Source organism: Mustela putorius, unplaced genomic scaffold (genome assembly GCF_011764305.1).
Source record: "Mustela putorius furo isolate JIRA1106 unplaced genomic scaffold, ASM1176430v1.1 tig00000224_pilon_pilon_pilon, whole genome shotgun sequence".
NCBI classification, from domain to species: Eukaryota; Metazoa; Chordata; class Mammalia; order Carnivora; family Mustelidae; genus Mustela; species Mustela putorius.
Genome location: NW_025421321.1, coordinates 2,640,333 through 2,664,782, shown reverse-complemented (window position 1 = coordinate 2,664,782; position 24,450 = coordinate 2,640,333). Strand labels below are relative to the sequence as shown.

General features: G+C 37.6%; 1 protein-coding gene across 10 annotated transcripts in view; it reads left to right on the top strand.

Annotated features, from left to right (window-relative positions):
- The window catches only part of CCDC138 (coiled-coil domain containing 138), a 154,160-nt gene that overhangs the window by 104,729 nt on the left and 24,981 nt on the right, over nucleotides 1-24,450 (top strand). For 7 of the 10 annotated variants that reach the window (XM_045077597.1, XM_045077599.1, XM_045077596.1 and 4 more), the window contains 2 exons: nucleotides 15,512-15,650; nucleotides 17,482-17,675. In XM_045077597.1, coding sequence (XP_044933532.1) covers nucleotides 15,512-15,650; nucleotides 17,482-17,647 — 305 coding nt within the window. In that variant the 3' untranslated portion in view covers nucleotides 17,648-17,675. Of the gene's footprint in view, nucleotides 1-15,511; nucleotides 15,651-17,481; nucleotides 17,676-24,450 lie in introns of those variants that run through there. The other 3 variants (XM_045077598.1, XM_045077603.1, XM_045077601.1) reach the window with 3 other exon arrangements.

Genomic DNA, 24,450 nt, shown 5'->3' with positions numbered 1-24,450 from the left:
TTTCCTTAGCTTCCTTTTCCATCAAGTTGTGTTCTTTGTTACTTACTTTCTCTTCTGCCTCATTTTCCCAACCTGTTAGAGCATCCAATTTAAACTGCATCACAGTTAAAGCATTTATAATTTCAGCCTGATTAGATTTTATTTCTGCACTGAGATTTTTTTTATAAAGAAAGTTTTTATTATTTATTTATTTATTTATTTTTAATTTTTAATTTTTTATAAACATATATTTTTATCCACAGGGGTACAGGTCTGTGAATCACCAGGTTTACACACTTCACAGCACTCACCAAAGCACATACCCTCCCCAATATCCATAACACCACCCCCTTCTCCCAACCCCCCTCCCCCAGCAACCCTCAGTTTGTTTTGTGAGATTAAGAGTTTGGTTTGTCTCCCTCCCAATTCCATCTTGTTTCATTGATTCTTCTCCTACCCGCTTAAGCCCCCATGTTGCATCACCACATCCTCATATCAGGGAGATCATATGATAGTTGTCTTTCTCTGCTTGACTTATTTCCAGCATGATACGCTCTAATTCCATCCATGTTGTCGCAAATGGCAAGATTTCATTTCTTTTGATGGCTGCTTAGTATTCCGTTGTATATATATACCACACCTTCTTGATCCATTCATCTGTTGATGGACATCTAGGTTCTTTCCATAGTTTGGCTATTGTGGACATTGCTGCTATAAACATTCGGGTGCACATGCCCCTTCACATCACTATGTTTGTATCTTTAGGGTAAAAACCCAGTAGTGCAATTGCTGGGTCATAGGGCAGTTCTATTTTCAACATTTTGAGGAACTTCCATGCTGTTTTCCAGAGTGGCTGCACCAGCTTGCATTTCCACCAACAGTGTAGGAGGGTTCCCCTTTCTCCACATCCTCGCCAGCATCTGTCATTTCCTGACTTGTTGATTTTAGCCATTCGGACTGGTGTGAGGTGCTATCTCATTGTGGTTTTGATTTGTATTTCCCTGATGCCGAGTGATATGGAGCACTTTTTCATGTGTCTGTTGGCCATCTGGATGTCTTCTTGGCAGAAATGTCTGTTCATGTCCTCTGCCCATTTCTTGATTGGATTATTTGTTCTTTGGGTGTTGAGTTTGATAAGTTCTTTATAGATTTTGGACACTAGTCCTTTATCTGATATGTCATTTGCAAATATCTTCTCCCATTCTGTCAGTTGTCTTGATTTTGTTAAATGTTTCCTTTGCAGTGCAAAAGCTTTTGATCTTGATAAAATCCCAATAGTTCATTTGTGCCCTTGCTTCCCTTGCCTTTGGCGATGTTCCTAGGAAGATGTTGCTGCGGCTGAGGTCAAAGAGGTTGCTGCCTGTGTTCTCCTCAAGGATTTTGATGGATTCCTTTCGCACAGTGAGGTCCTTCATCCATTTTGAGTCTATTTTCGTGTGTGGTGTAAGGAAATGGTCCAATTTCATTTTTCTGCATGTGGCTGTCCAATTTTCCCAGCACCATTTATTGAAGAGGCTGTCTTTTTTCCATTGGACATTCTTTCCTGCTTTGTCAAAGATTAGTTGACCATAGAGTTGAGGGTCTATTTCTGGGCTCTCTATTCTGTTCCATTGATCTATGTGTCTGCTTTGTGCCAGTACCATGCTGTCTTGATGATGACAGCTTTGTAATAGAGCTTGAAGTCTGGAATTGTGATGCCACCAACTTTGGCTTTCTTTTTCAATATCCCTTTGGCTATTCGAGGTCTTTTCTGGTTCCATATAAATTTTAGAATTATTTGTTCCATTTCTTTGAAAAAGATGGATGGTACTTTGATAGGAATTGCATTAAATGTGTAGATTGCTTTAGGTAGCATAGACATTTTCACAATATTTATTCTTCCAATCCAGGAGCATGGAACATTTTTCCATTTCTTTGTGTCTGCCTCAATTTCTTTCATGAGTACTTTATAGTTTTCTGAGTATAGATTCTGTGCCTCATTGGTTAGGTTTATTCCTAGGTATCTTGTGGTTTTGGGTGCAATTGTAAATGGGATTGACTCCTTAATTTCTCTTTCTTCTGTCTTGTTGTTGGTGTAGAGAAATGCAACTGATTTCTGTGCATTGATTTTATATCCTGACACTTTACTGAATTCCTGTGCACGTTCTAGCAGATTTGGAGTGGAGTCTTTTGGGTTTTCCTCATATAGTATCATATCATCTGCGAAGAGTGATAATTTGACTTCTTCTTTGCCGATTTGGATGCCTTTAATTTCCTTTTGTTGTCTGATTGCTGAGGCTAGGACCTCTAGTACTATGTTGAATAGCAGTGGTGATAACGGGCATCCCTGCCTTGTTCCTGACCTTAACGGAAAAGCTTTCAGTTTTTCTCCATTGAGAATGATATTTGCGGTGGGTTTTTCATAGATGGCTTTGATGATATTGAGGTATGTGCCCTCTATCCCTACACTTTGAAGAGTTTTGATCAGGAAGGGATGCTGTACTTTGTCAAATGCTTTTTCAGCATCTATTGAGAGTATCATATGGTTCTTGTTCTTTCTTTTATTGATGTGTTGTATCACATGACTGATTTGCGGATGTTGAACCAACCTTGCAGCCCTGGAATAAATCCCACTTGGTCGTGGTGAATAATCCTTTGAATGTACTGTTGAATCCTATTGGCAAGTATTTTGGTGAGAATTTTTGCATCTGTGTTCATCAACGATATTGGTCTATAGCTCTCTTTTTTGATGGGAATCTTGTCTGGTTTTGGGATCATATGATGCTGGCCTCATAAAATGAGTTTGGAAGTTTTCCTTCCATTTCTATTTTTTGGAACAGTTTCAGGAGATAGGAATTAGTTCTTCTTTAAATGTTTGGTAGAATTCCCCCGGGAAGCCGTCTGGCCCTGGGCTTTTGTTTGTTTGGAGATTTTTAATGACTGTTTCAATCTCTTTACTGGTTATGTGTCTGTTCAGGCTTTCTATTTCTTCCTGGTTCAGTTGTGGTAGTTTATATATTTCTAGGAATGCATCCATTTCTTCCAGATTGTCAAATTTGTTGGCTGTAGAGTTGCTCATAGTATGTTCTTATAATAGTTTGTATTTTTTTGGTGTTAGTTGTGATCTCTCCTCTTTCATTCATGATTTTATTTATTTGTGTCCTTTCTCTTTTAGATAAGTTGGGCCAGGCATTTATCAATTTTATTAATTCTTTCAAAGAACCAGCTCCTAGTTTCATTGATTTGTTCTATTGTTTTTTTGGTTTCTATTTCATTGATTTCTGCTCTTATCTTTATGGTTTCTCTTCTCCTGCTGGGCTTAGGGTTTCGTTCTTGTTCTTTCTCCAGCTCCTTTAGGTGTAGGGTTAGGTTGTGTACCTGAGACCTTTCTTGTTTCTTGAGAAAGGCTTGTACCGCTATATATTTTCCTCTCAGAACTGCCTTGTTGTGTCCCACAGATTTTGAACCGTTGTGTTTTCATTATCATTTGTTTCCATGATTTTTTTCAATTCTTCTTTAATTTCCCGGTTGACCCATTCATTCTTTAGAAGGATGCTCTTTAGTCTCCATGTATTTGGGTTCTTTCCAAACTTCCTCTTGTGGTTGAGTTCTAGCTCTAGAGCTATGTGGTCTGAAAATATGCAGGGAATGATCCCAATCTTTTGATACCGGTTGAGTCCTGATTTAGGACCGAGGATGTGATCTATTCTGGAGAATGTTCCATGTGCACTAGAGAAGAATGTGTATTCTGTTGCTTTGGGATGGAATGTTCTGAATATATCTGTGATGTCCATCTGGTCCAGTGTGTCGTTTAAGGCCTTTATTTCCTTGCTGATCTTTTGCTTGGATGATCTGTCCATTTCAGTGAGGGGAGTGTTAAAGTCCCCTACTGTTATTGTATTATTGTTGATGTGTTTCTTTGATTTTGTTATTAATTGGTTTATATAGTTGGCTGCTCCCCATGTTGGGGGCATAGATATTTAAAATTGTTATATCTTCTTGTTGGACAGACCCTTTGAGTATGATATAGTGTCCTTCCTCATCTCTTATTATAGTCTTTGGCTTAAACTCTAATTGATCTGATATAAGGATTGCCACTCCTGCTTTCTTTCTGATGTCCATTAGCATGGTAAATTCTTTTCCACCCCCTCACTTTAAATCTGGAGGTGTCTTCGGGCTTAAAATGAGTTTCTTGGAGGCAACATATAGATGGGTTTTGTTTTTTTATCCATTCTGATACCCTGTGTCTTTTGACAGGGGCATTTAGCCCATTCACATTCAGGGTAACTATTGAGAGATATGAATTTAGTGCCATTGTATTGCCTGTAAGGTGACTGTTACTGTATATGGTCTCTGTTCCTTTCTGATCTACCACTTGTAGGCTCTCTCTTTGCTTAGAGGACCCCTTTCAATATTTCCTGTAGAGCTGGTTTGGTATTTGCAAATTCTTTCCGTTGTTGTTTGTCCTGGAAGCTTTTAATCTCTCCTTCTATTTTCAATGATAGCCTAGCTGGATATAGTATTCTTGGCTGCATGTTTTTCTCGTTTAGTGCTCTGAAAATATCATGCCAGCTCTTTCTGGCCTGCCAGGTCTCTGTGGATAAGTCAGCTGCCAATCTAATATTTTTACCATTGTATGTTACAGACTTCTTTTCCCGGGCTGCTTTCAGGATTTTCTCTTTGTCTCTGAGACTTGTAAATTTTACTATTAGGTGACGGGGTGTGGGCCTATTCTTATTGATTTTGAGGGGTATTCTCTGAACCTCCTGAATTTTGATGCTCGTTCCCTTTGCCATATTGGGGAAATTCTCCCCAATAATTCTCTCTTCTGCTCCCCTCTCACTTTCTTCTTCTGGAATCCCAATTATTCTAATGTTGTTTCGTCTTATGGTGTCACTTATCTCTCGAATTCTCCCCTCGTGGTCCAGTAGCTGTTTGTCCCTCTTTTGCTCAGCTTCTTTATTCTCTGTCATTTGGTCTTCTATATCACTAATTCTTTCTTCTGCCTCATTTATCCTAGCAGTTAGAGCCTCCATTTTTGATTGCACCTCATTAATAGCTTTTTTGATTTCACCTTGGTTAGATTTTAGTTCTTTTATTTCTCCAGAAAGGGCTTTTATATCTCTCGAGAGGGTTTCTCTAATATCTTCCATGCCTTTTTCGAGCCCGGCTAGAACCTTGAGAATTGTCATTCTGAACTCTAGATCTGACATATTACCGATGTCTGTATTGATTAGGTCCCTAGCCTTCGGTACTGCCTCTTGTTCTTTTTTTTGTGTTGAATTTTTACGTCTTGTCATATCCTGACTTTTAAATACTGTTTTCAGTTTTTGACATTTATTGACTCCTAGCTAGGAAAGATGAAGACAGCAGCACTAGTGAACTTTCCATCTCCCCTTCCTTGACTTCCTCACATTTTAGTTGTTTTGGGTTTTTTTTTTTAACATTATCACAGTTTATATTTTTCATTCTGTTCTGTGGCCATAATTTGCAATGTGCTTCATGTTGATTTTCTTACTACTTTGCTTTATATTAGTTTTACATCAGTTTATATTCAGTGCTCAGAAATAGCTCTTTTACCATAACATCCACATTTCTGTGTTCTTATTTTTGAATAATCTCTTAATTGTTCCCTCTCCCATATGAGTCCCACACCCCTCCTCCCCAGTTAACGTAGTGCTGAGTATAGAGGTATAAAACTTGCTTTCTTTTGTTCAAAAATTTGCAATCTGTGCTTTTACTGTTACAGAGAAGTGAAAAGACAGTCTGATATTTTTCCCTGTTAGTGATAATTTATTCTTTTGCTTAGAGGGCTAATGACTATTTTATCTTTGAAGTTTAGGGTATTCCTTGCTATTTAATGTTCTGAGGCAAATTTTCCTGGGTCACTATTGTGCTTTTTCAATCCGCAGATCCACTTCTTTGTTCATTTACCATTTCATACATCAATTGACCCCTTGAACAACACAGGTTTGAACTGTGCCTACATGGATTCTACATGGATTGTTTTTTCTTTCTGTAAATATATTATAGTACTGTGGATGTATTTTGTCTTCCTATGGTTTTCTTTCTTTCTTTTCAAATTTTTACTTGAACTCTAGTTAGTTAATATGTAGTGTAATATTGGTTTCAGGAGTAGATTTTAGTGATTTGTGACTTAAACAACACCCAGTACTCATCACAACAAGTGCCCTCCTTAATATCCATTACTGTTTGGCCTATTCTCCACCTGCCTCCCGTCCATCAACCCTCAGTTTGTTATTTTTTTCATTAAGAGTCTCTTATGGTTTGTGTCCCACCCTCTTTTCTCCCCCTTCCCATATATTCATCTGTTTTATCTCTTAAATTCTACATATAAGTGAAATCATATGATATTTGTCTTTCTCTGACTGACTTATTTCACTTAGCGTAATATATTCTAGGACTTTATAAAGATAAAAAGCTTTTGGACAGTGAAGGAAAAAACAAAACTAAAAGGCAGCCTAAGAATGGGAGAAAATATCTGCAAATGATATTATCAGGTGAAGGACTAGTACCCAAGACCTATAAAGAACTTCTCAAACTCAATACTCCAAACACAAATAATCCAGTTAAGAAATGGGCAGAGGACATGAACATTTTCCCAAAGAAGACATATATGGCTAACAGACACATGAAAAGATGCTCAACGTAACTCATCAGGGTAATATAAATCAAAACCACAAGGAGATACCTCATACCTGTCAGAATGGCTAAAAATCAACAACACAGGAAACAACGGATGTTGGTGAGGATATGGATAAAGGGGTACCCTCTTACACTATTGGTGGGAATGCAATCTGGTGCAGCCACTCTGGAAAGCAGTATCGAAGTTCCTCAACAAGTTAAAAGAGACTACTACCTTACAACATAGCAATTGCACTACTAGGTATTTACCCAAAGGATACAAAAATACAGATTTGAGGGGTACATGCACCCCAATCTTCATAGCAGCATTATCAATAATAGCCCATATATCCATATAGGCTATATGTGCATATATAGATGCACCCACACAATGGAATATGGCTCAGCCATCAACAAGAACGAAGTCTTGCCATTTCCAACAATGTAGATGGAGCTAGAATGTATTGGAGTATGTATTAGAATGTAATGGAGACATGTCTTGAAAGATGTTGCTGTGGTCGATGTCGAAGAGATTACTGCCTATGTTCTTCTCTAGGATTTTGATAGATTCCTGTCTCACATTGAGGTCTTTTTTCCATTTTGAGTTTATCTTTGTGTATGGTGTAAGAGAATGGTTGAGTTTCATTCTTCTACACATAGCTGTCCAATTTTCCCAGCACCATTTATTGAAGAGACTTTTTTTCCACTGTATATTTTTTTCCTGCTGCTTTGTCGAAGATTATTTGACCATAGTATTGAGGGTCCATATCTGGGCTCTCTACTCTGTTCCACTGATCTATGTGTCTGTTTTTGTGCCAGTACCATGCTGTCTGGTGATCCTTGCTTTGTAGTAAAGCTTGAAATCAGGCAACCTGATGCCCCCAGTTTTGTTTTTCTTCTTCAACATTTCCTTAGCAATTCGGGGTCTCTTCTGGTTCCATACAAATTTTAGGATTGTTTGTTCCAGCTCTTTGAAAAATGCCAATGGAATTTTGATTGGGATGGCATTAAAAGTATAGATTGCTCTAGGCAGTATAGACATTTCAACACTGTTTATTCTTCTGATCCATGAGTATAAAATGCCCTTCTTTTTGTGTCTTCAATTTCTTTCATGAGTGTTCTGTAGTTCCTCGAGTACAGATCCTTTACCTCTTTGATTAGGTTTATTCCCAGGTATCTGATGTTCTTGTTGCTATAGTAAATGGAATCGATTCTCTAATTTCCCTTTCTGTGTTTTCATTGTTAGTGTAAAAGAAGGCAACTGATTTCTGTACGTTGATTTTGTATCCTGCCACATTACTGAATTGCTGTAATGAATGCTAGTAACTGAATTGAATGAGTTTTAGTAGTTTGGGGGTGTAGTCTTTTGGATTTTCCCCAAAACCCAAATAAACCCAAAATAAAACTTTCCCATATAAAGTATCATATCATCTGTGAAGAGAGAAAGTTTGACTTCTTCATTGCCAATTTGAATACCTTTTATTTCTCTTTGTTGTCTGATTGCTGTTGCTAGGACTTCTAATACTATGTTGAACAAGAGTGGTGAGAGTGGGCATCCTTGTTGTGTTCCTGATCCCAAAGGGAAGGCTGTCAGCTTTTCCCCATTGAGGATGATATTTGCTGTGATATTTCTCGTATTGGGGTATTACATGTTTTTCTTACACTTGATGAAGTTGAGGAACGTTCCCTCTATTCCTATACTTTGAAGCGTTTTAATCAGGAACAGATGCCGTATCTTGTCAAATGCTTTTTCTGCATCATTTGAGAGAACCATGTGGTTCTCTCTTCATTTATTGATTTGTTCTATCACATTGTTTGATTTGCAAATGTTGAACCACCCCTGCATCCCATGGATAAATCCCACCTGGTCATGGTGGATAATCTTTTTAATGTACTGTTGGATCCTATTAGCTAGGATCTTGTTGAGAATTTTAGCATCCATTTTCGTCAGGGATCTTGGTCTGAAATTCACCTTTTTGATGGGGTCTTGCTAGGTTTGGGGATCAGGGCAATGCTGGTTTCATAGAAAGAGTCTGGAAGTTTTCTTTCTGTTTCTGTTTTTTGAAACAGCTTCAGGAGAATAGGTATTATTTCTTCTTTGAGTGTTTGGTAGAATTCTCCAGGTCCTGGGCTCTTGTTTTTTGGGAGGCTTTTGATCACTGCTTCAATCTCTTAACTAGATATTGGCCTATTTGGGTTGCCAGTTTCTTCTTGGTTCAGTTTTGAAAGTTTATAGGTTCCAGGAATGCATCCATTTCATCTAGGTTGCTTAACTTATTGGCATATAACTATTGATAATAATTTCTTATGATTGTTTCTGTTTCCTTGGTGTTAGTCATAATCTCTTTCTTTTCATTCATAATTTTATTAATTTGGGTCCTCTCTCTTTTCTTTTGGATTAGTTTGGCCAGTGGTTTATCGATTTTATTGATTCTTTCAAAAAACCAGCTTCTAGTTTTGTTGATGTGTTCTGCTGTATCTCTAGTTCCTATCTCATTGACCTCTGCTCTAATCTTGATTATTTCCCTTCTTGTGTATGGGGTTGGCTTATTTTGTTGTTGATTTTCTGGTTCTTCAAGGTGTAAAGAGAGCAAGTGTATTCTGGATGTTTCAGTTTATTTTTTTTGAGGGAGGCTTAGATGGCTACGTATTTCTCCCATAGGTCCACCTTTGCTGTATCCCATAGGTTTTGGACCAATGTGTCTTCATTCTCATTGGTTTCCATGAATTGTTTACGTTCTTATTTGATTTCCTGGTTGATCCAAACATTCTTAAGCAGGGTGGCCTTTAGCTTCCAAGTATTCGAATTCCTTCCAAACTTTTTCTTGTGGCTGAGGTCCAGTTTCAAAACATTGTGGTCTAAGAATATGTGGGGAATAATCTCAATCTTTTGGTTTCAGTTGAGCCCTGATTTGTGACCCAGTATGTGGTCTGTTCTGGAGTAAGTTCCATGTACACTCGAGAAGAACTAGTATTCTGTTGTTTTAGGGTGGAATGTTCTGTATATATCTCTGAGGTCCATCTGGTCCAATGTGTCATTCAATGCTTTTATTTCTCTATTGATTTTCTGCTTCGATGATCTCTCTGTTACTTAGAGATGTTAAGATCCCCTACTATTAATGTATTAGTATCAGTATGACTATCTTAACAGTTGGCTTATGTAGTTGGCTGCTTCTGTATTGGGGGCATAAATACTTACAATTATTAGATTTTCTTGGTGGATAGATCCTTTAAGAATGATGTCATGTCCTTCTTTATCTCTGACTGCAGTCTTTGGTTTAAAATCTAATTTATCTGATGTGAGAATCACTACCCCAGCTTTCTTTTGAGGCCCATTGGCATGGAAGATAGTTCTCCATCCCTTCACTTTCAGTCTGGGTGCATCTTTACATATGATGTCTCTTGTAGACATCATATGGACAGGTCCTATTATTTTATCTAGTCTGCAACCCTGTGCCATTTTATGAGAGCATGTAGGCCTTTCACGTTGGGAGTGATTATTGAAAGTAAGTTTTTATTGACATCATGTTGCCTGTAAAGCCCTTGTTTCTATACATTGTCTCTGTAAATTTCTGTTCTATGTCACTCTTGGGTTCTTTCTTCTTTTATAGAACCCCCCTTAATATTTCTTGTGGTGCCACCTTGGTGGTCACATACTCTTATAAACCTTGCCAGTCTTAGAAGTTCTTTATCTCTCCATTCATTTTGAGCGTCAGCCTTGCTGTATAAAGTATCCTTGGCTGCATGTTCTTCTCATTTAGTGCCCTGAATATGTCTTGCCAGCCCTTTCTGGCTTGCCAGATTTCTGTGGACAGGTCTGACGTTATTCTAATGGGCTTTCCTCTATACCTAAGGAATTTCTTTGAGTGCTTTTAACCAGACTCCAAGTTAATGCTGGTCCCCAATTACAGGGCACTCTCATATTGGGGTATTACTTTCCAGTGGGTTGCTTCTGGTGGCTCCCTTCCCCTTCTGTTTATCTTCTGATATCAGTCCGAACATTCCCACTGTGTTTTACCTTTTCACTGGCGTCTTCCACCACCTTAGAGATCCAGAAGTGTATAATCCTACATCTCATGTGTATTCAGAGTGTTCTGGTAGATATTTAGCTCACTTTAGGGTGACTGGTTGAAACAGGATCTCCTATCTCTCCGCCATCCTGCCTCTCCCTCTGTACACAGATTTTTGACTGTGTAGGGTTGGGAGGGGTCAGCACCATAAACCCTATGTTGTTCAAGGGTAAACTGCAATATGTATTATTTTATTAACTTGATATCAAGAATACAAATTATCCTTTTTCGGATCTTTTTTTGATAGTCTTCCATATCTTGGTTTCTTTCTGATTATTTCTTTATAGCATTTTCATTGGTATGATTTAGGATTATCTCAAATTTTTATGATAGTAATCAAATTTTCAGCTATATTATTTCAGTTTTGTGATTTATCAGGGTTTTTTGTTTGTTTGTTTGTTTGCTTAAGTAGGCTCCATACCCAGCGTGGAGCCCAAGGTGGGGCTTGAACTCACAACCCTGAGGTCAAGTTAGATACTTAATCAACTGAACTAGGCACCCCTAAATATACATTTTTTAATGGTGGTTTTTAAATTTTGTCTTTTAAAAATCTTTTTGTTGATCATCTTTTCTTATTGTCTAGCCATGTTTTTATTAGGTTAATATATAATTCAAAAGTCTTATGGAAATCTGTTCTGTTTTTTGAGTTGTGTTTTCTTTTACATTTTATTGTCTTGTACATTGCCATAATCCTTTCTTATTGATTGATTGATTGACTGATTGATTGATTTATGTAATATGTATGCCATGTTGCCATGCTGTTTCTCCTCTTGTTTTCAGTTGGACCTCCATGTCCACATTTTCTGTGTGCCCTCATAGAAGGCATGGGGCTCTCTCTTCATACTACCATAGCCAAGTCCAGTTTTCATTTTCTCCCTTCCAAGCTACAGTTTAAAAGCCATTTTCCTTAATATATATGTTTTTTCAGTGCCCCATGGGTGTATTAATAACATGCTGTTAGATTCTCAGGACTGTTCTTACTTCTGAGATTTGACTAAATATCTTGTTTGGTTCATTTCACGTTAGGAAAGTGGGCGGTATGAGTATCCTGTTCTCACAGAGAAATTCTTTTGGCTTTAGACTGGCTTCTACACTATACTGCAGTCTGTACTCAGGAACATTATTTTCAGATAGACCCTGGAAGCCAGCCCCTTTCTCTGTTTTCCAGTCAGAAGATTGAAAAGGTAACAACAGCTGTTTAGTTTGTTCTTCTTCAGGTTTGGGGGCTGTGTTAGTAAGAATTCCCAAGGTTTTGTTAACCCCAGTATATGATATGGAAGATATTGTTAAGGAGGGGTGGACCCTGGCCACATTTCTAACTCTTCCCACTCTATAACTTTGTTTATATCCTAGAACATTTTTTAAGGTTTGTGACTTCAACTTCTGCCCCTTTTTTGGTTGTTGTTGGTGAGGGTTTGGGGGGGGTTTTTTTGCTTTAAAGTTTTAATCCTTATGACTAAGTATTAGGGGAGAGAAATTTTATCAACCATTTTTATCTTCCCATTTTAATGTAGGAATCAGTGAATTAGTGAAGAATGTAGGAATCATGCTAAGTAATTTATCCTGTGTTACATGAATTTTAGAAGACAAGTCATCTGGCTTATTGGGCCTTCAATTCCCCCCCCACACTTTTGTACTAGCCACCTTTATTCAAATTAAAGTTCTTCTAAGCATAAAAGATGTATCTGAACATCGGAGTAATGAAAAAATGTTAAAACTGCAGTGTTTCAGTCTTAGAGTTAAACCTAACACAATGCATATAAGAATATCAGAATTTTCTTTCTTTTTATGCCTTTCTCATAGATTTAAAAGTATGGTTGGAAATCAAACTAGTGAATCTACTTTACTTCTAAAAGACCTTTATAAGCTTCACATTTTAAATGTGCTGATATATTAAAGTTTTTGGATGGTCTTGGCTCTTTTCCATTATATAGGTCATACAAGGGAGTTCACTTTTTTTTTTTTTTTTTTTTTTTTTAAGATTTTATTTGGGGCGTCTGGGTGGTTCAGCGGGTTAAAACCTCTGCCTTCGGCTCAGGTCATGATCCCAGGGTCCTGGGATTGAGCCCCGCATCGGGCTCTCAGCTCCGTAGGGTGCCTGCTTCCTCTTCTCTCTCTCTGCCCCTCTGCCTACTTGTGATCTCTGTCTGTCAAATAAATAAATAAAATCTTGAGATCATTGTTGAGGCCTTTCTGATAACATGAACAGTATTAACACATATTTTTTATGTTATATGTATTATTTTATGTTACATATATTATTTTTTTTATGTCATGTATTATATGCTATATTCTTATAACAAAGCTAAAGAACATCAGATGAACATCATAAGGAAGAAAAAATTCATCTACAGTACTCTATTTATTGAGGAAAAAATTGTGTATACATGGGCCTATGTAGTTCAAACTCAAATTGTTCAAGGGTCAACTGTACAAAAAAAAACATTGTAACTTTTTAATGTGGTTTTTTTAGGTTTTTAAATTGAGAACATATTGTAGATCAATATTATAGATTGTCGGTATATTAAGAACCCTCAGTGGACTTTCTGGTAGTGACTTACATGATTGTTCTTTATCCGCTGCTTTAAAATTAAAATCTGTTAGTCATGTAATATAGTTACCTTTCTTGTTCAGAGTTGACATAAATCATATGTGTCAGGATCTGAAAAAAGAAGACTGTCAGTTTTAATGAAGCAGCTTGAAATATCAGTTAGTCCATTTCTAATGATAGCTGGCTCCATTGGTTAAGCCTCTGATTCTTGATCTCGGGGTTGTTGGTCTCCATGCAAGGTGTGGAGCTTACTTTAAAAAAGTAGTAATAAATGTTCTTTGTAGATTATGTGTGCTATATTTGTAACCTACATTTTCATTCTCTAAGAAGATTCTGTAACTGAGATACATACATGTACATGCACGCACGTGCGCACACACACACACACACACACACGACTTTTGGTGAACTAAGTGTAGTCCGTACTTGGGTTAGAGTGCTGTGGGGGTAGTATTACATTTTTTCCTCCTACTTTTTACTACTTGGTAAAATGCAGAGGACAGGTGACCATTGCTCTTGCATTCCACTGCTAGCATGCACCAACTTTCATTTTCTGTTACCACAACATTGCTCTGACTTTACTAGTGTGGATTTTGTTGGTTTCATTATTGAATAGTTTACTTTACTCAGTAAAGACAGCCTTTTAAGCTGTGCTTATAGATTCAAAAAGAATGATGAATACATAGCTATCATATTTTTATGTCCTTTGTCCTTTTTGTTATTGACTTATTTATCTGTGTGAAATAAAGTCCTGTATTCACTCCTCTGAATTTTACAGAGCCTTTTTACATAGGAATTTAACTACTGTAAAGGCCATAATTTATTATTTTTCTATGATTTTTGCTTCTTTTCAAGTTTCCTAATTACCATTATTAGTGATTTACACCTTACAAAGCATTTTTATGCATTATTGTATTCAACTCATAACCACTTTAACAGATCTTTTTAGTTTTTTAACTATTGCAAACTTTACTGTGGCCCTTATTCTCAAACCTTTGCATAAATTAGATTCAGACACAGTTTTAGAGGCAAAATTGCTGAATCAAAGAATATACCTGCTTATAAGCCTTTTGATACAAATCTGTCAATTCTAATTATTTTATTCCTACTGAGGTTGAATATTTTTTCTGTATTTATTCCATTGTGATTTTTTGCTTGTGCCCTTTGTTCATTACTAAAAATATTCGGTCCATCTTTTTCTTAATAATTTATAAGAGCTTCTTTTAACATTATCAGTCTTCTAGTAAATATATTACAAGGGGATTTCCTCTTAGTGTCTCTGCTTCAAGTTTGACATTTCCCTTTTGTTTTGCTTTTGTCTTTTAGAGCTTTTGCCTTTTTAAATTTGTAACTTTTTTAAATAGGCAATAAAATTTTATACTTTGTAAAATTTTTCAACCTTTTATGAATCTTTTCACCCTTTGGCTTTTGTCCTTAAAGAGTTATTTCCAGAGTCCACAGTCTCTCATGGTTCCTCTCCCCCTCCAATTTCCCCCAATTCACTTTTCCTTTCCTTCTCTTAATGTTCTCCATGTTATTCCTTATGTCCCACAAGTAAGTGAAACCATATGATAATTGACTTTCTCTGCTTGACTTATTTCACCAGCATAATCTCCAGTCCCTTCCATGTTGATACAAAAGTTGGGTATTCATCCTTTCTGATGGCTGAGTAATATCCCATTTGCATATATGGACCACATCTTCTTAGAGGGGAGAGGGTGGGGGGATGGGTAACCCACTATTAAGGAGGGCATGTATTGCATGGAACGCTGGGTGTGGTACATAAACAATGAATCTTGGAACACCGAAAAAAATAAAATTTAAAAAAACTAAAAAATAAAATATTCTACAAAAATAAAAGTTATTCCCTAGTCATTGATTATGTAAATTGTCACTGACACTTAAATGAAATTCTTAAATGTAAGGTTTTTAAAAAGATTGCTATCCACAAATATTTCTTATTGTTAATTATTTAAACTCAGCCTACTGTTAGGAACTTTTTGAAGAAATGATCTTTCCCCATTCTTCCAAACATGGGATTTCTGCTAAATACTATCTAGTGGAAGTTGGATATTAGGGAAAATAGTCTTATCTTTGGTTTACATTGTTCAACAAGAGCCAAGGGAGATTTTCATTTTTCAAATGAAGGTATTTTTGCTCAAAGTTTAAGTGTAAAAAGAATGAAAATCCAAATTAGTATTTATGAATACCTTACATAGTTCTGGTTTGTTATCAGTTTCCTTTTAGCTACACCCTAACAGCGAAGCACTGGTGATTTGTTTTGCAGAATCCTTGCAGCCTTTCCTGGAAGCCTGTAGCAACACTTTATTTTTTCGTACTTGCTCTGTGCTACTTCGAACCCCAAAACTTGATCTTCAAATACTAGAAAAGCTCAGTATTATTCTGCAGAAACTTTCCAAAATAAAGTAAGAATATTTTTGTTTCCTAAGATTTTTTTTTTTGGAAGATCTCTTATTGCAATCATTTAGGCCTTTCTGAATCCTATACTGAATCAACTTTGTTTTATTAAGTTACAGGTTCCAGTAAATATAGAATCTTGAGATTCATGATATATTAATGCATGTCTAAGATACATTTGGAATGACAAATGAGAATTAGAGCATTATCTAGGAATGTCTTGTTTCTGTAATTCATTTCTGCTAAATGAACCTTATATCTAAGGTTATACCACAGAGTATGCAAAAACAAAGAGCAGTTTTTTTTAGCATCCATGTGGCAGTATCAGAGTGAATTACTGCACACTGATATTCTGTAATACCACAGGTGAAAATTAAAAGAGATATTAAAAGTCTTGTCTATCTACAGATCCTATTGATGTACTGAACTGAATTTAGGGAATGAAAATGAAGCAAGCAGGAGAGATTTAAAATGATAACTGGTAACTGGTTTTATTTTAGGAAATAACCATGGGCTTGTTATGCCACTAATTGGATTTTATTATAATTCTTTTTGCATTTTTTCTTCTTTTCCTCTGATGCAAACATTGATACTAAATTATAAATAAAGAACATAGATTTTAAGCTTTATTTTCTTAATCTTGGTAGAGTCTCATGTTTCTTTTGAGGCAAATTAAACACCTGTCTCATCTCATGTTTATAACAGTAAAATTTCGGTCTTGTTTAGCTCCTCTGCCCCTTCCCTTTCCCCTCACCTGTGATTTGCATGGTGTGAACTTTGGTGTTTTACCAGACCTCAGTATACTTGAATAGTAAATACAACACCTCTTAAAATTATTTGTAGATATGTGACAGTGGGTCCCATATGTTCTCCTTGCTGCCTAGCATACAATATCACATCACAGTAAATTATTAATTGTCAAATTGTAATCTCATACTCAGCAAGTTTTGGACTGGCATCAGTTAAGCTTATCAGTTCATTGTCTTCCTTCATTTGCAGACTGACTGTATCATGGTTGTCTTGATTTGTATTTGGTGAATTCTCAGGAAGACCTGTTATAATTTACCTGTGGTGCCACGAAGCTGTAGTAACATTACTTAAGTTTAATTGGGTCTTAGCTCTTAATTTGTGGGATTTTTTTATGTAGTCTCAGAGTTGTTTTTTTTTTAAATGTACTCCCTTGAGCCAAATAATTTTACTATTGATGTGTGTTATAGCTTACGTTCATTTCAGAAGGAGAGCAAAGCTCCAGCAAGAGGGTGGGGAATAATGCGCAAGAAGGTCTTAAAATAAAGCTTTAATAGCACAGAGATGTGAATCGTTTTGCATTAAGTGGGTGGTTACATAAGTTATTTGATAATCTCTTTCAAGACGTAAATACATGGAGACAAGGAAATAAATATATTTCAGATATATTCTGATTGAAAATCAAATTACTGACTCATTATTGGAAGGAGGATAATTGAAAAGGTATGTTGGAGCTAAGCCAGAAAGTAACCCAGTACTCTGCTACTTACTTAAAATAAGATGATCAAGTATTTTTCTTTCTAACTGTGAGGGGAAAAAAATATTCTCAAGCATTTTAATGGTGACTAAGGTACAGTTTTCAGGATTATAAAGCATATTCTCTTCTTCTTTGAATACTTTGCGACTTTAAACTTATCTCCTAAAGTCTGTTTTGTTTGTCTTGGCGTATTAATCCTTTAGTTAACCTATGTTCTGCTCTATGTTGGAACCAGTTGCCATTTGCTCACGTTTACAAGTAAATGATCTCTCCTTGTCATTTCAGATAAACTCCCTGAGAGTGTGCGCTAAGTTAATGTACTTATTCTCTTACAGGAGTAACAAGAAGCTCTTTGAACTTTTTACTATTCATCTGATGCTTCAAGAATTACAAAGGACAACACATCCAGAGCATGCCTTTCTCTGTATTAACCTAAATTCAACTCTGTTCAATTTGGGTTTGACAAAATGCAACTCCCTGGCCTCCAATGCAAGCCATTAGACTGGCTTATTATTATTTTATGTATATGGTATGTTGTTTTTCTTATTTGTAAGATTGTGAAAATTACCAAAGTAACTAAAAGTCTACCAAGTAAAGTTATCAGTAGCGTCATTTATCATGAAAAGTAGATTTTTTTTTAACTTTTAAAATGAAATCTATAGAAGCTGTGGACTTTTTGGACTGATTCAGTTCAACTTAGTAAGTACTAAGTTGAACTGAATCAGTAGTAGTACTTAGTAAGTACTACTAATGTAGAAAATGGAATTTCCAGAATTAATGACAGTGGGGTTACTTTTTGTAAGAGTGTCTTAGGAAAATTTTTAAATTATGTGATTATTTGGAATAAAATTGGTGTTTGTGTGGGAAAGAGGATTAGATCATGTTGTCATTCTTTCTTAACGTGTTAGCAATTTCCCCTTTCAGAAGCAAAAATCCATAACTTCTAACTTGCCATCTTCATATTATAACTTTTGTATAGAAACTAGATTCACAAAAGTGATTTTTTTATTGTGCTGTTCAGAGTACTTTAAAAAAAGAATTTTTTCTATTTTTATTTTTTTCCAAAACAATTATCACCAAAGTATATGCGTACAACAGAAGTTAAAAAAAAAAAAACTGAAAAATAAACAAAAAAATCTTAGTCCCAACACCCAGTGATATGTCTTGCTATAGCCAGAGGAGTGAAATAGCCACAAGTCTGGGTGAGGCAGAGGTTTGGTGAGACTTTGGGCAAAATACTGCAGAACAAAAAGAAGGAGCATGGTCCTAAACACTTATAAAATTATGCTCTGTGACTATATAATCTCATTTCCAGAAACTGGGTGAAATTTTCAGGAAACTTTTGGTCTCTTCAAAAGACTATAAGAAAGTATGCTACTTGTGAAGCAGAAACAGAAAGCCATAAAGAGAGAACAGGCTAAGGTGAGCATGGTGACACTTAAAGGAACTGAAGTATGCAGAAGCAAAAATGCACAGCAGACACTTCAGAAGATAGAATCAGTGTCACACACACATGAGAGCCTCCATTTTTGATTGCACCTCATTAATAGCTTTTTTGATTTCAACTTGGTTAGATTTTAGTTCTTTTATTTCTCCAGAAAGGGCTTTTATATCTCCTGAGAGGGTTTCTCTAATATCTTCCATGCCTTTTTCGAGCCCGGCTAGAACCTTGAGAATTGTCATTCTGAACTCTAGATGTGACATATTACCAATGTCTGTATTGATTAGTTCCCTAGCCTTCGGTACTGCCTCTTGTTCTTTTTTTTGTGGTGAATTTTTCCGTCTTGTCATTTTTTCCAGATAAGGGTATATGAAGGAGCAAGTAAAATACTAAAAGGGTGGCAAAAACCCCAGGATCATATGCTTTAACCAAATCAGAAGAGATCCCAAATGTGAATGGGGAGAAAGGGGATAAAAAGAGGTTCAAAAAGGAAGTAAGAAAAAAAAGAGAAAAAAAAAAAAGAAAAGAAAAGAATTAAAAAAAGGAAAAAGAATAAAGAAAAATATAAAAAAGAAAAAATATATATATTAGCTAAACTAGTTAAAAAACGTTAAAAAAGAAAAGGGTAAAAGTTAAAAAAAAGATTTTACCAGAAGGCGAGAAAAAAAAATGATAAAGAAAAAAATTAAATTAACTGTGAGACTAAAAAAATTCACAGGGAGAAAGCCGTGAGTTCCGTGCTTCGCTTTCTCCTTCTCTGGAATTCTGCTGCTCTCCTTGGTATTGAAACTGCACTCCTTGGTAGGTGAACTTGGTCTTGGCTGGATTTCTTGTTGATTTTCTGGGGGAGGGGCCTGGTGTAGTGATTCTCAAGTGTCTTTGCCCCAGGTGGAATTGCACCGCCCTTACCAGGGGCCTGGCTGAGTAATCTGCTTGGGTTTGCTTTCAGGAGCTTTTGGTCCCTTAGCGCTTTCCATAGAGTTCTGGAGGATGGGAATACAAATGGCGGCCTCCTGGTCTCCGGCCTGTAGGAACCGAGAGCCCAGGGCCCCACTCCTCAGTGCGCCCTCAGACAACAGCGCCCAGTTACTCCTGTCTGCCTGACCTCCGGCCGCGCTCTGAGCTCACCGAGCCTGTGTCTGGTTCAGGGTAACCCCTAGCTGTGATCTTACTGTCGGCTCTGTCTCTGTAGCCGGCTTTCCCGTTCCAATACCCGCAAGCTCTGCGACACTCAGACACCCCTGATCCTTCTGTGACCTTGCGGGACCTGAGGCCATGCTGACCCTGCATGGGCTTCGCCCCGGTTTAGCCTCTGGAGTGATGTCCCTCAGTGGAACAGACTTTTAAAAGTCCTGATTTTGTGCTCCGTTGCTCCACTGCTTGCCTGCAGCTGGCTCCTCCCCGCCCCCCCCATCTGTCTTCCCGTCGCTTTGGATTCACGTCTCTGCCAGTCCTACCTTTCAGAAAGTGGTTGTTTTTCTGTTTCCAGAATTGCTGTTCTTCTTCTCTTCGATCTGCCGATGGATTTGCAGGTGTTTGCAATCTTTAGATAAGCTATCTAGCTGATGTCTGGCTAGCTGAAGTAGTCTCAGCCTGCTACTTCTCCGCCATCTTGACTCCTCCCCTGCACTGAGATTCTTTAGTGTGTCTTTTTTGCTTTTCTCAAGCCGAGCTAGTAACTTTTTAGTCATTATCCTGAATTCTAGCTCTGACATTTTACTTACATCCATGTTGATTACATCTGTGGCAGAGAGTATTACCTATAGTTCTTTCTTTTGGTGTGAATTCCTTTTTCTAGTCATTTTGCCCAGAGAAGAATGGATGAACGAGAGAAGAAAATAAAAAATAACTATGGCCCAAGTGAAATACACAATAGATAAATCTAAAGAGGTCAGAAAATAAAAAAGAAAAGACAAAGAAAAAAAAAGGGGTGGAGGTGAGAAACTGTAGTCTCCCAGATGGACAAAACAGGGTGATGACTTGGTCTTAGGTGTATTTTCGTCTGATTTTAGAAGACACTGAATCCAGTAGTGTAAAGAAAGTAAAACTTACATATATACAAAAGATGAATACAGTGAAGGAAGCCAGAAATGGAGAATGTATTTAAATATGTAAATGTAAGAAATGAAAGTTAGAAAAAGACTTAAAAACAGAGAATTGATAAAATAAGAAACTAGTTGAAAAGGAAAAAAGAAAAAAATGTTAAACAAAGATAAATGAATCATGAGATAAAACCCTCAAATTCTATATACAATTTTCCCCTAGTGCTCCATAAACTTGGTGTTCACCTGTTGTTCCAGCTGGTGTTCTGAGGGCAGGGCGTGCTGCACTGTTTCTTAGGTGTTTTTGCCTGAGTGGAGTTAGTTGCATCACCCCTTGCCAGGTGCCTGGGCTCAGTTTAAGCTGCTACCCATTGCCATGTGTGTCCTTTGCTCCCTGGAGGCTTTCTGTGCCTCCGTAGAGGATGAAAATAAAAATGACCAAGCCTCATCTCCAGCCCCAGAGCTGAAAGATCATGGTCCCTTTTCTTCAGTAAATCCTCAAGGATAAGCAGTCTTCAGTTTTGTGTGTGCCAAACTCTGCAGGCTCTTGTGGTACATGCCCATACCAATCCTCCCAGGAGAAGGCAGAGGGTCCCTGTGTTTTTGCCCTTTGCAGCCCCCTCTGCCCCCCTCTTTCCACAGAGAGGTTCAAGGTTTATGGCTAGCTGAGCTGAGAGCCCACTTCCAGGCTTGCTGACCATAACTGGTTTCCGTTCTCCAGTGCCTGGAAACTCTGCCTGCTCAAGCATCCTCTTTCTTTGACCCCAGGGATCCTAAGACCACACTGTTCCACCTAGGATTCTGCCCTGCTTCGCCATCTGAGCACCTTTCAGTTAGGGGCATCTCTCAGTAGAGCAGACTTCTGAAGGTTGTGATTTTGTGCTCTGGGCTTTAATCACTTTCTGGTAGTCAGCTTTTGGAGGCTCTCCCCTCCTGCCATTTATCTTCCCCTATATCCCCTTAGATTCACTTCTCCACACCTCCTACCTTGCAAAATATGGTTGCTTTTCTATTTGTAGAATTTCAGCAATTCTTTTCTTACATCTCAGGTTGAATTCACATGTATTTAGAATGATTTGATAATCACCTAGCTAAATTCAAAGGACCGTATGAAATGAGGTCTCCTATGGTTTTGCCATCTTGCCTCCTCTCTGGAGATGTTTTTCATAGAATTTATTGCTGATTTTGTTTGTTTGCATCACAAAGGAAAATAATAAACCAGTCTCACTTATGATTACCCATTCAAATCCTAGACTGAGTATTAGCATTTACATTTACTGTAACAACTAAAATATTAAGTTTTCTTCCTTTCCATTTTACTTTATGTGTGCCATTAACTTAACATCTTTCTTCTTGTTTCTGCTTTCCCCTGGGATGGGGACATGTTGCTTTTTATATCACTTTTCTGTGACTGCTGTAACAAATTACCAGAAAGCTGGTGCTTCAAACAATAGACATTTGTTCTCTTATAGTTCTGGAAGCCAGAAGTCTGACATCAGTTTCATGGCCAGAATCAAGGCACTAACAGGGCCACCCTTCTTCTAGAGCCTCTAGGGGAACATCTGTCCCTTGCCTCCTCCATCTTCTGATAGCTGCTGGCATTCCTTGGCTTGTGGCTATATTACTCTAATCTCTGCCTCTTAGGTCATTTTGAAAATATAGGTTTTATTATTATTCAAGTATGGTGAGGCCAACAGATCAGGAGGTAACCATCATTAAAAAATCCCTTATTCAGGGGAACCCTCTTACACTGTTGGTGGGAATGCAAGTTGGTGCAGCCACTTTGGAAAACAGTGTGGAGATTCCTTAAGAGGTTAAAAATAGAGCTTCCCTGTGACCCTGCAATTGCACTACTGGGTATTTACCCCACAGATACAGATGTAGTGAAAAGAAGGGAAAGAAGGGCCATCTGTACCCCCAATGTTCATAGCAGCAATGGCCGCAGTTACCAAACTGTGGAAAGAACCAAGATGCCCTTCAACGGAAGAATGGATAAAGAAGATGTGGTCCATATATACTATGGAGTATTATGCCTCCATCAGAAAGGATGAATACCCAACATTTGTATCAAAATGGACAGGACTGGAAGAGATTATGCTGAGTGAAATAAATCAAGCAGAGAGTCAATTATCATATGGTTTTGCTTACTTGCGGAGCATAAGGAATAACATAACACGGAGGACATGGGGAGATGGAGAGGAAAAGGGAGTTGGGGGAAATTGGAGGGGGAGATGAACCATGAGAGACTGTGGATTCTGAGAAACAATCTGAGGGTTTTGGAAAGGCCAGGGCGGGTGGGGGTGGTGGTGAGAGGTTGGGTGAGCCTGGTGGCGGGTATTATAGAGGGCACATATTGCTTGGAGCATTGGGTGTGGTACATAAACAATGAATTCTGGAACACTGAAAATTTTTTAAAAAAATCCTTTATTCTTACAGTTTGTAACTGCAGGGGGGCATTCCATGCTGCAGAGCCACATAGGGGGAAGCACCAGGGTCAGTCAGCAGGGGAACTGAGAGCTGGAACCTTTCTTGTGGTTTTCATGGGAAGATATGGGAAAGGCAGAATAAACAGACTAATTTGAAACATTTCGGTGGGTATTAAGACACAGGGGCGGGTACCTGACCTGGGAGTGATTTCCCCTGCTGTCTGAAATCTCCCTCTGCTTCCTTTTTATAAGGACACTTGTGATTGTGTTTAGGCCCAGCTGGGTGATCCACGGTAATCTCTCCATCTCAAGATTCTTACTTTAGTGACATCTGCAAAGTGTTTGTCATGAGATAACGTTCACAAGTGCTAGTGGTTAGTATGTAGACATTTTTTGAAGGGCTGCTATTTAGCCTACCGTAGAATTCTTTCCTTCTTTCCATCATTAGTGTGAGACTTTTGTTGGTACCAGTTTGCATGTATACTTGTTTCATTCTTGCTGATTCATTGTACAGATACAAGCATCTGACTACTTTATTATGTTTTACAATACAGTTTCAAGCACTGATGTATTGAAATAGTACACTATCATAAGTTAGTTTTTCTTTTTTCTTTTCCTTTGTATTTTAAAGGAAATGTTAAAAATGTTTTATAAAGTGTTTTGTTGTAAAAAGATGGCATGAGTCACTGAGTTAGGAACTGCTCCTCTAGTTCAGCTGCTTATTTTGCATATATAGGCATACCTCTGGGAGATTATAGGCTGGCTTCCAGACTACTGCAAAAAAGTGAATATTGCAATAAATTGAGTCATATGAATTTTTTGCTTTCCCAGTGTTTACAATATACTGTTGTCTTTTAAATGTGCAATAGCATTATATCTTTAAAACCTATGTACATACCTTAATTTTATTTTATTTTTTTTATTTTTTTTTATAATGATTTTATTTATTTATTTGACAGAGAGAAATCACAAGTAGTCGGAGAGGCAGGCAGAGAGAGAGAGGGAAGCAGGCTCCCTGCTGAGCAGAGAGCCCGATGCGGGACTCGATCCCAGGACCCTGAGATCATGACCTGAGCCGAAGGCAGCGGCCTAACCCACTGAGCCACCCAGGCGCCCCCATACCTTAATTTTAAAAAATACTTTATTGCTAAAAACTGCTAACCATCATATAAGCTTTCAGTAGGTTGTAATTTTTTTTTTTTTTTAGATTTTACTTATTTATTTGAGAGAGAGAGAGCATGAGAAGGGGGAGGGTCAGAGGGATAAGCAGACTCCCCGCCGAGCAGGGAACCTGATGCGGGACTTGATCCCAGGACTCTAGGATCATGACCTGAGCCGAAGGCAGTCACTTAACCAACTGAGCCACCCTGGCGCCCTGGTTGTAATATATTTGCT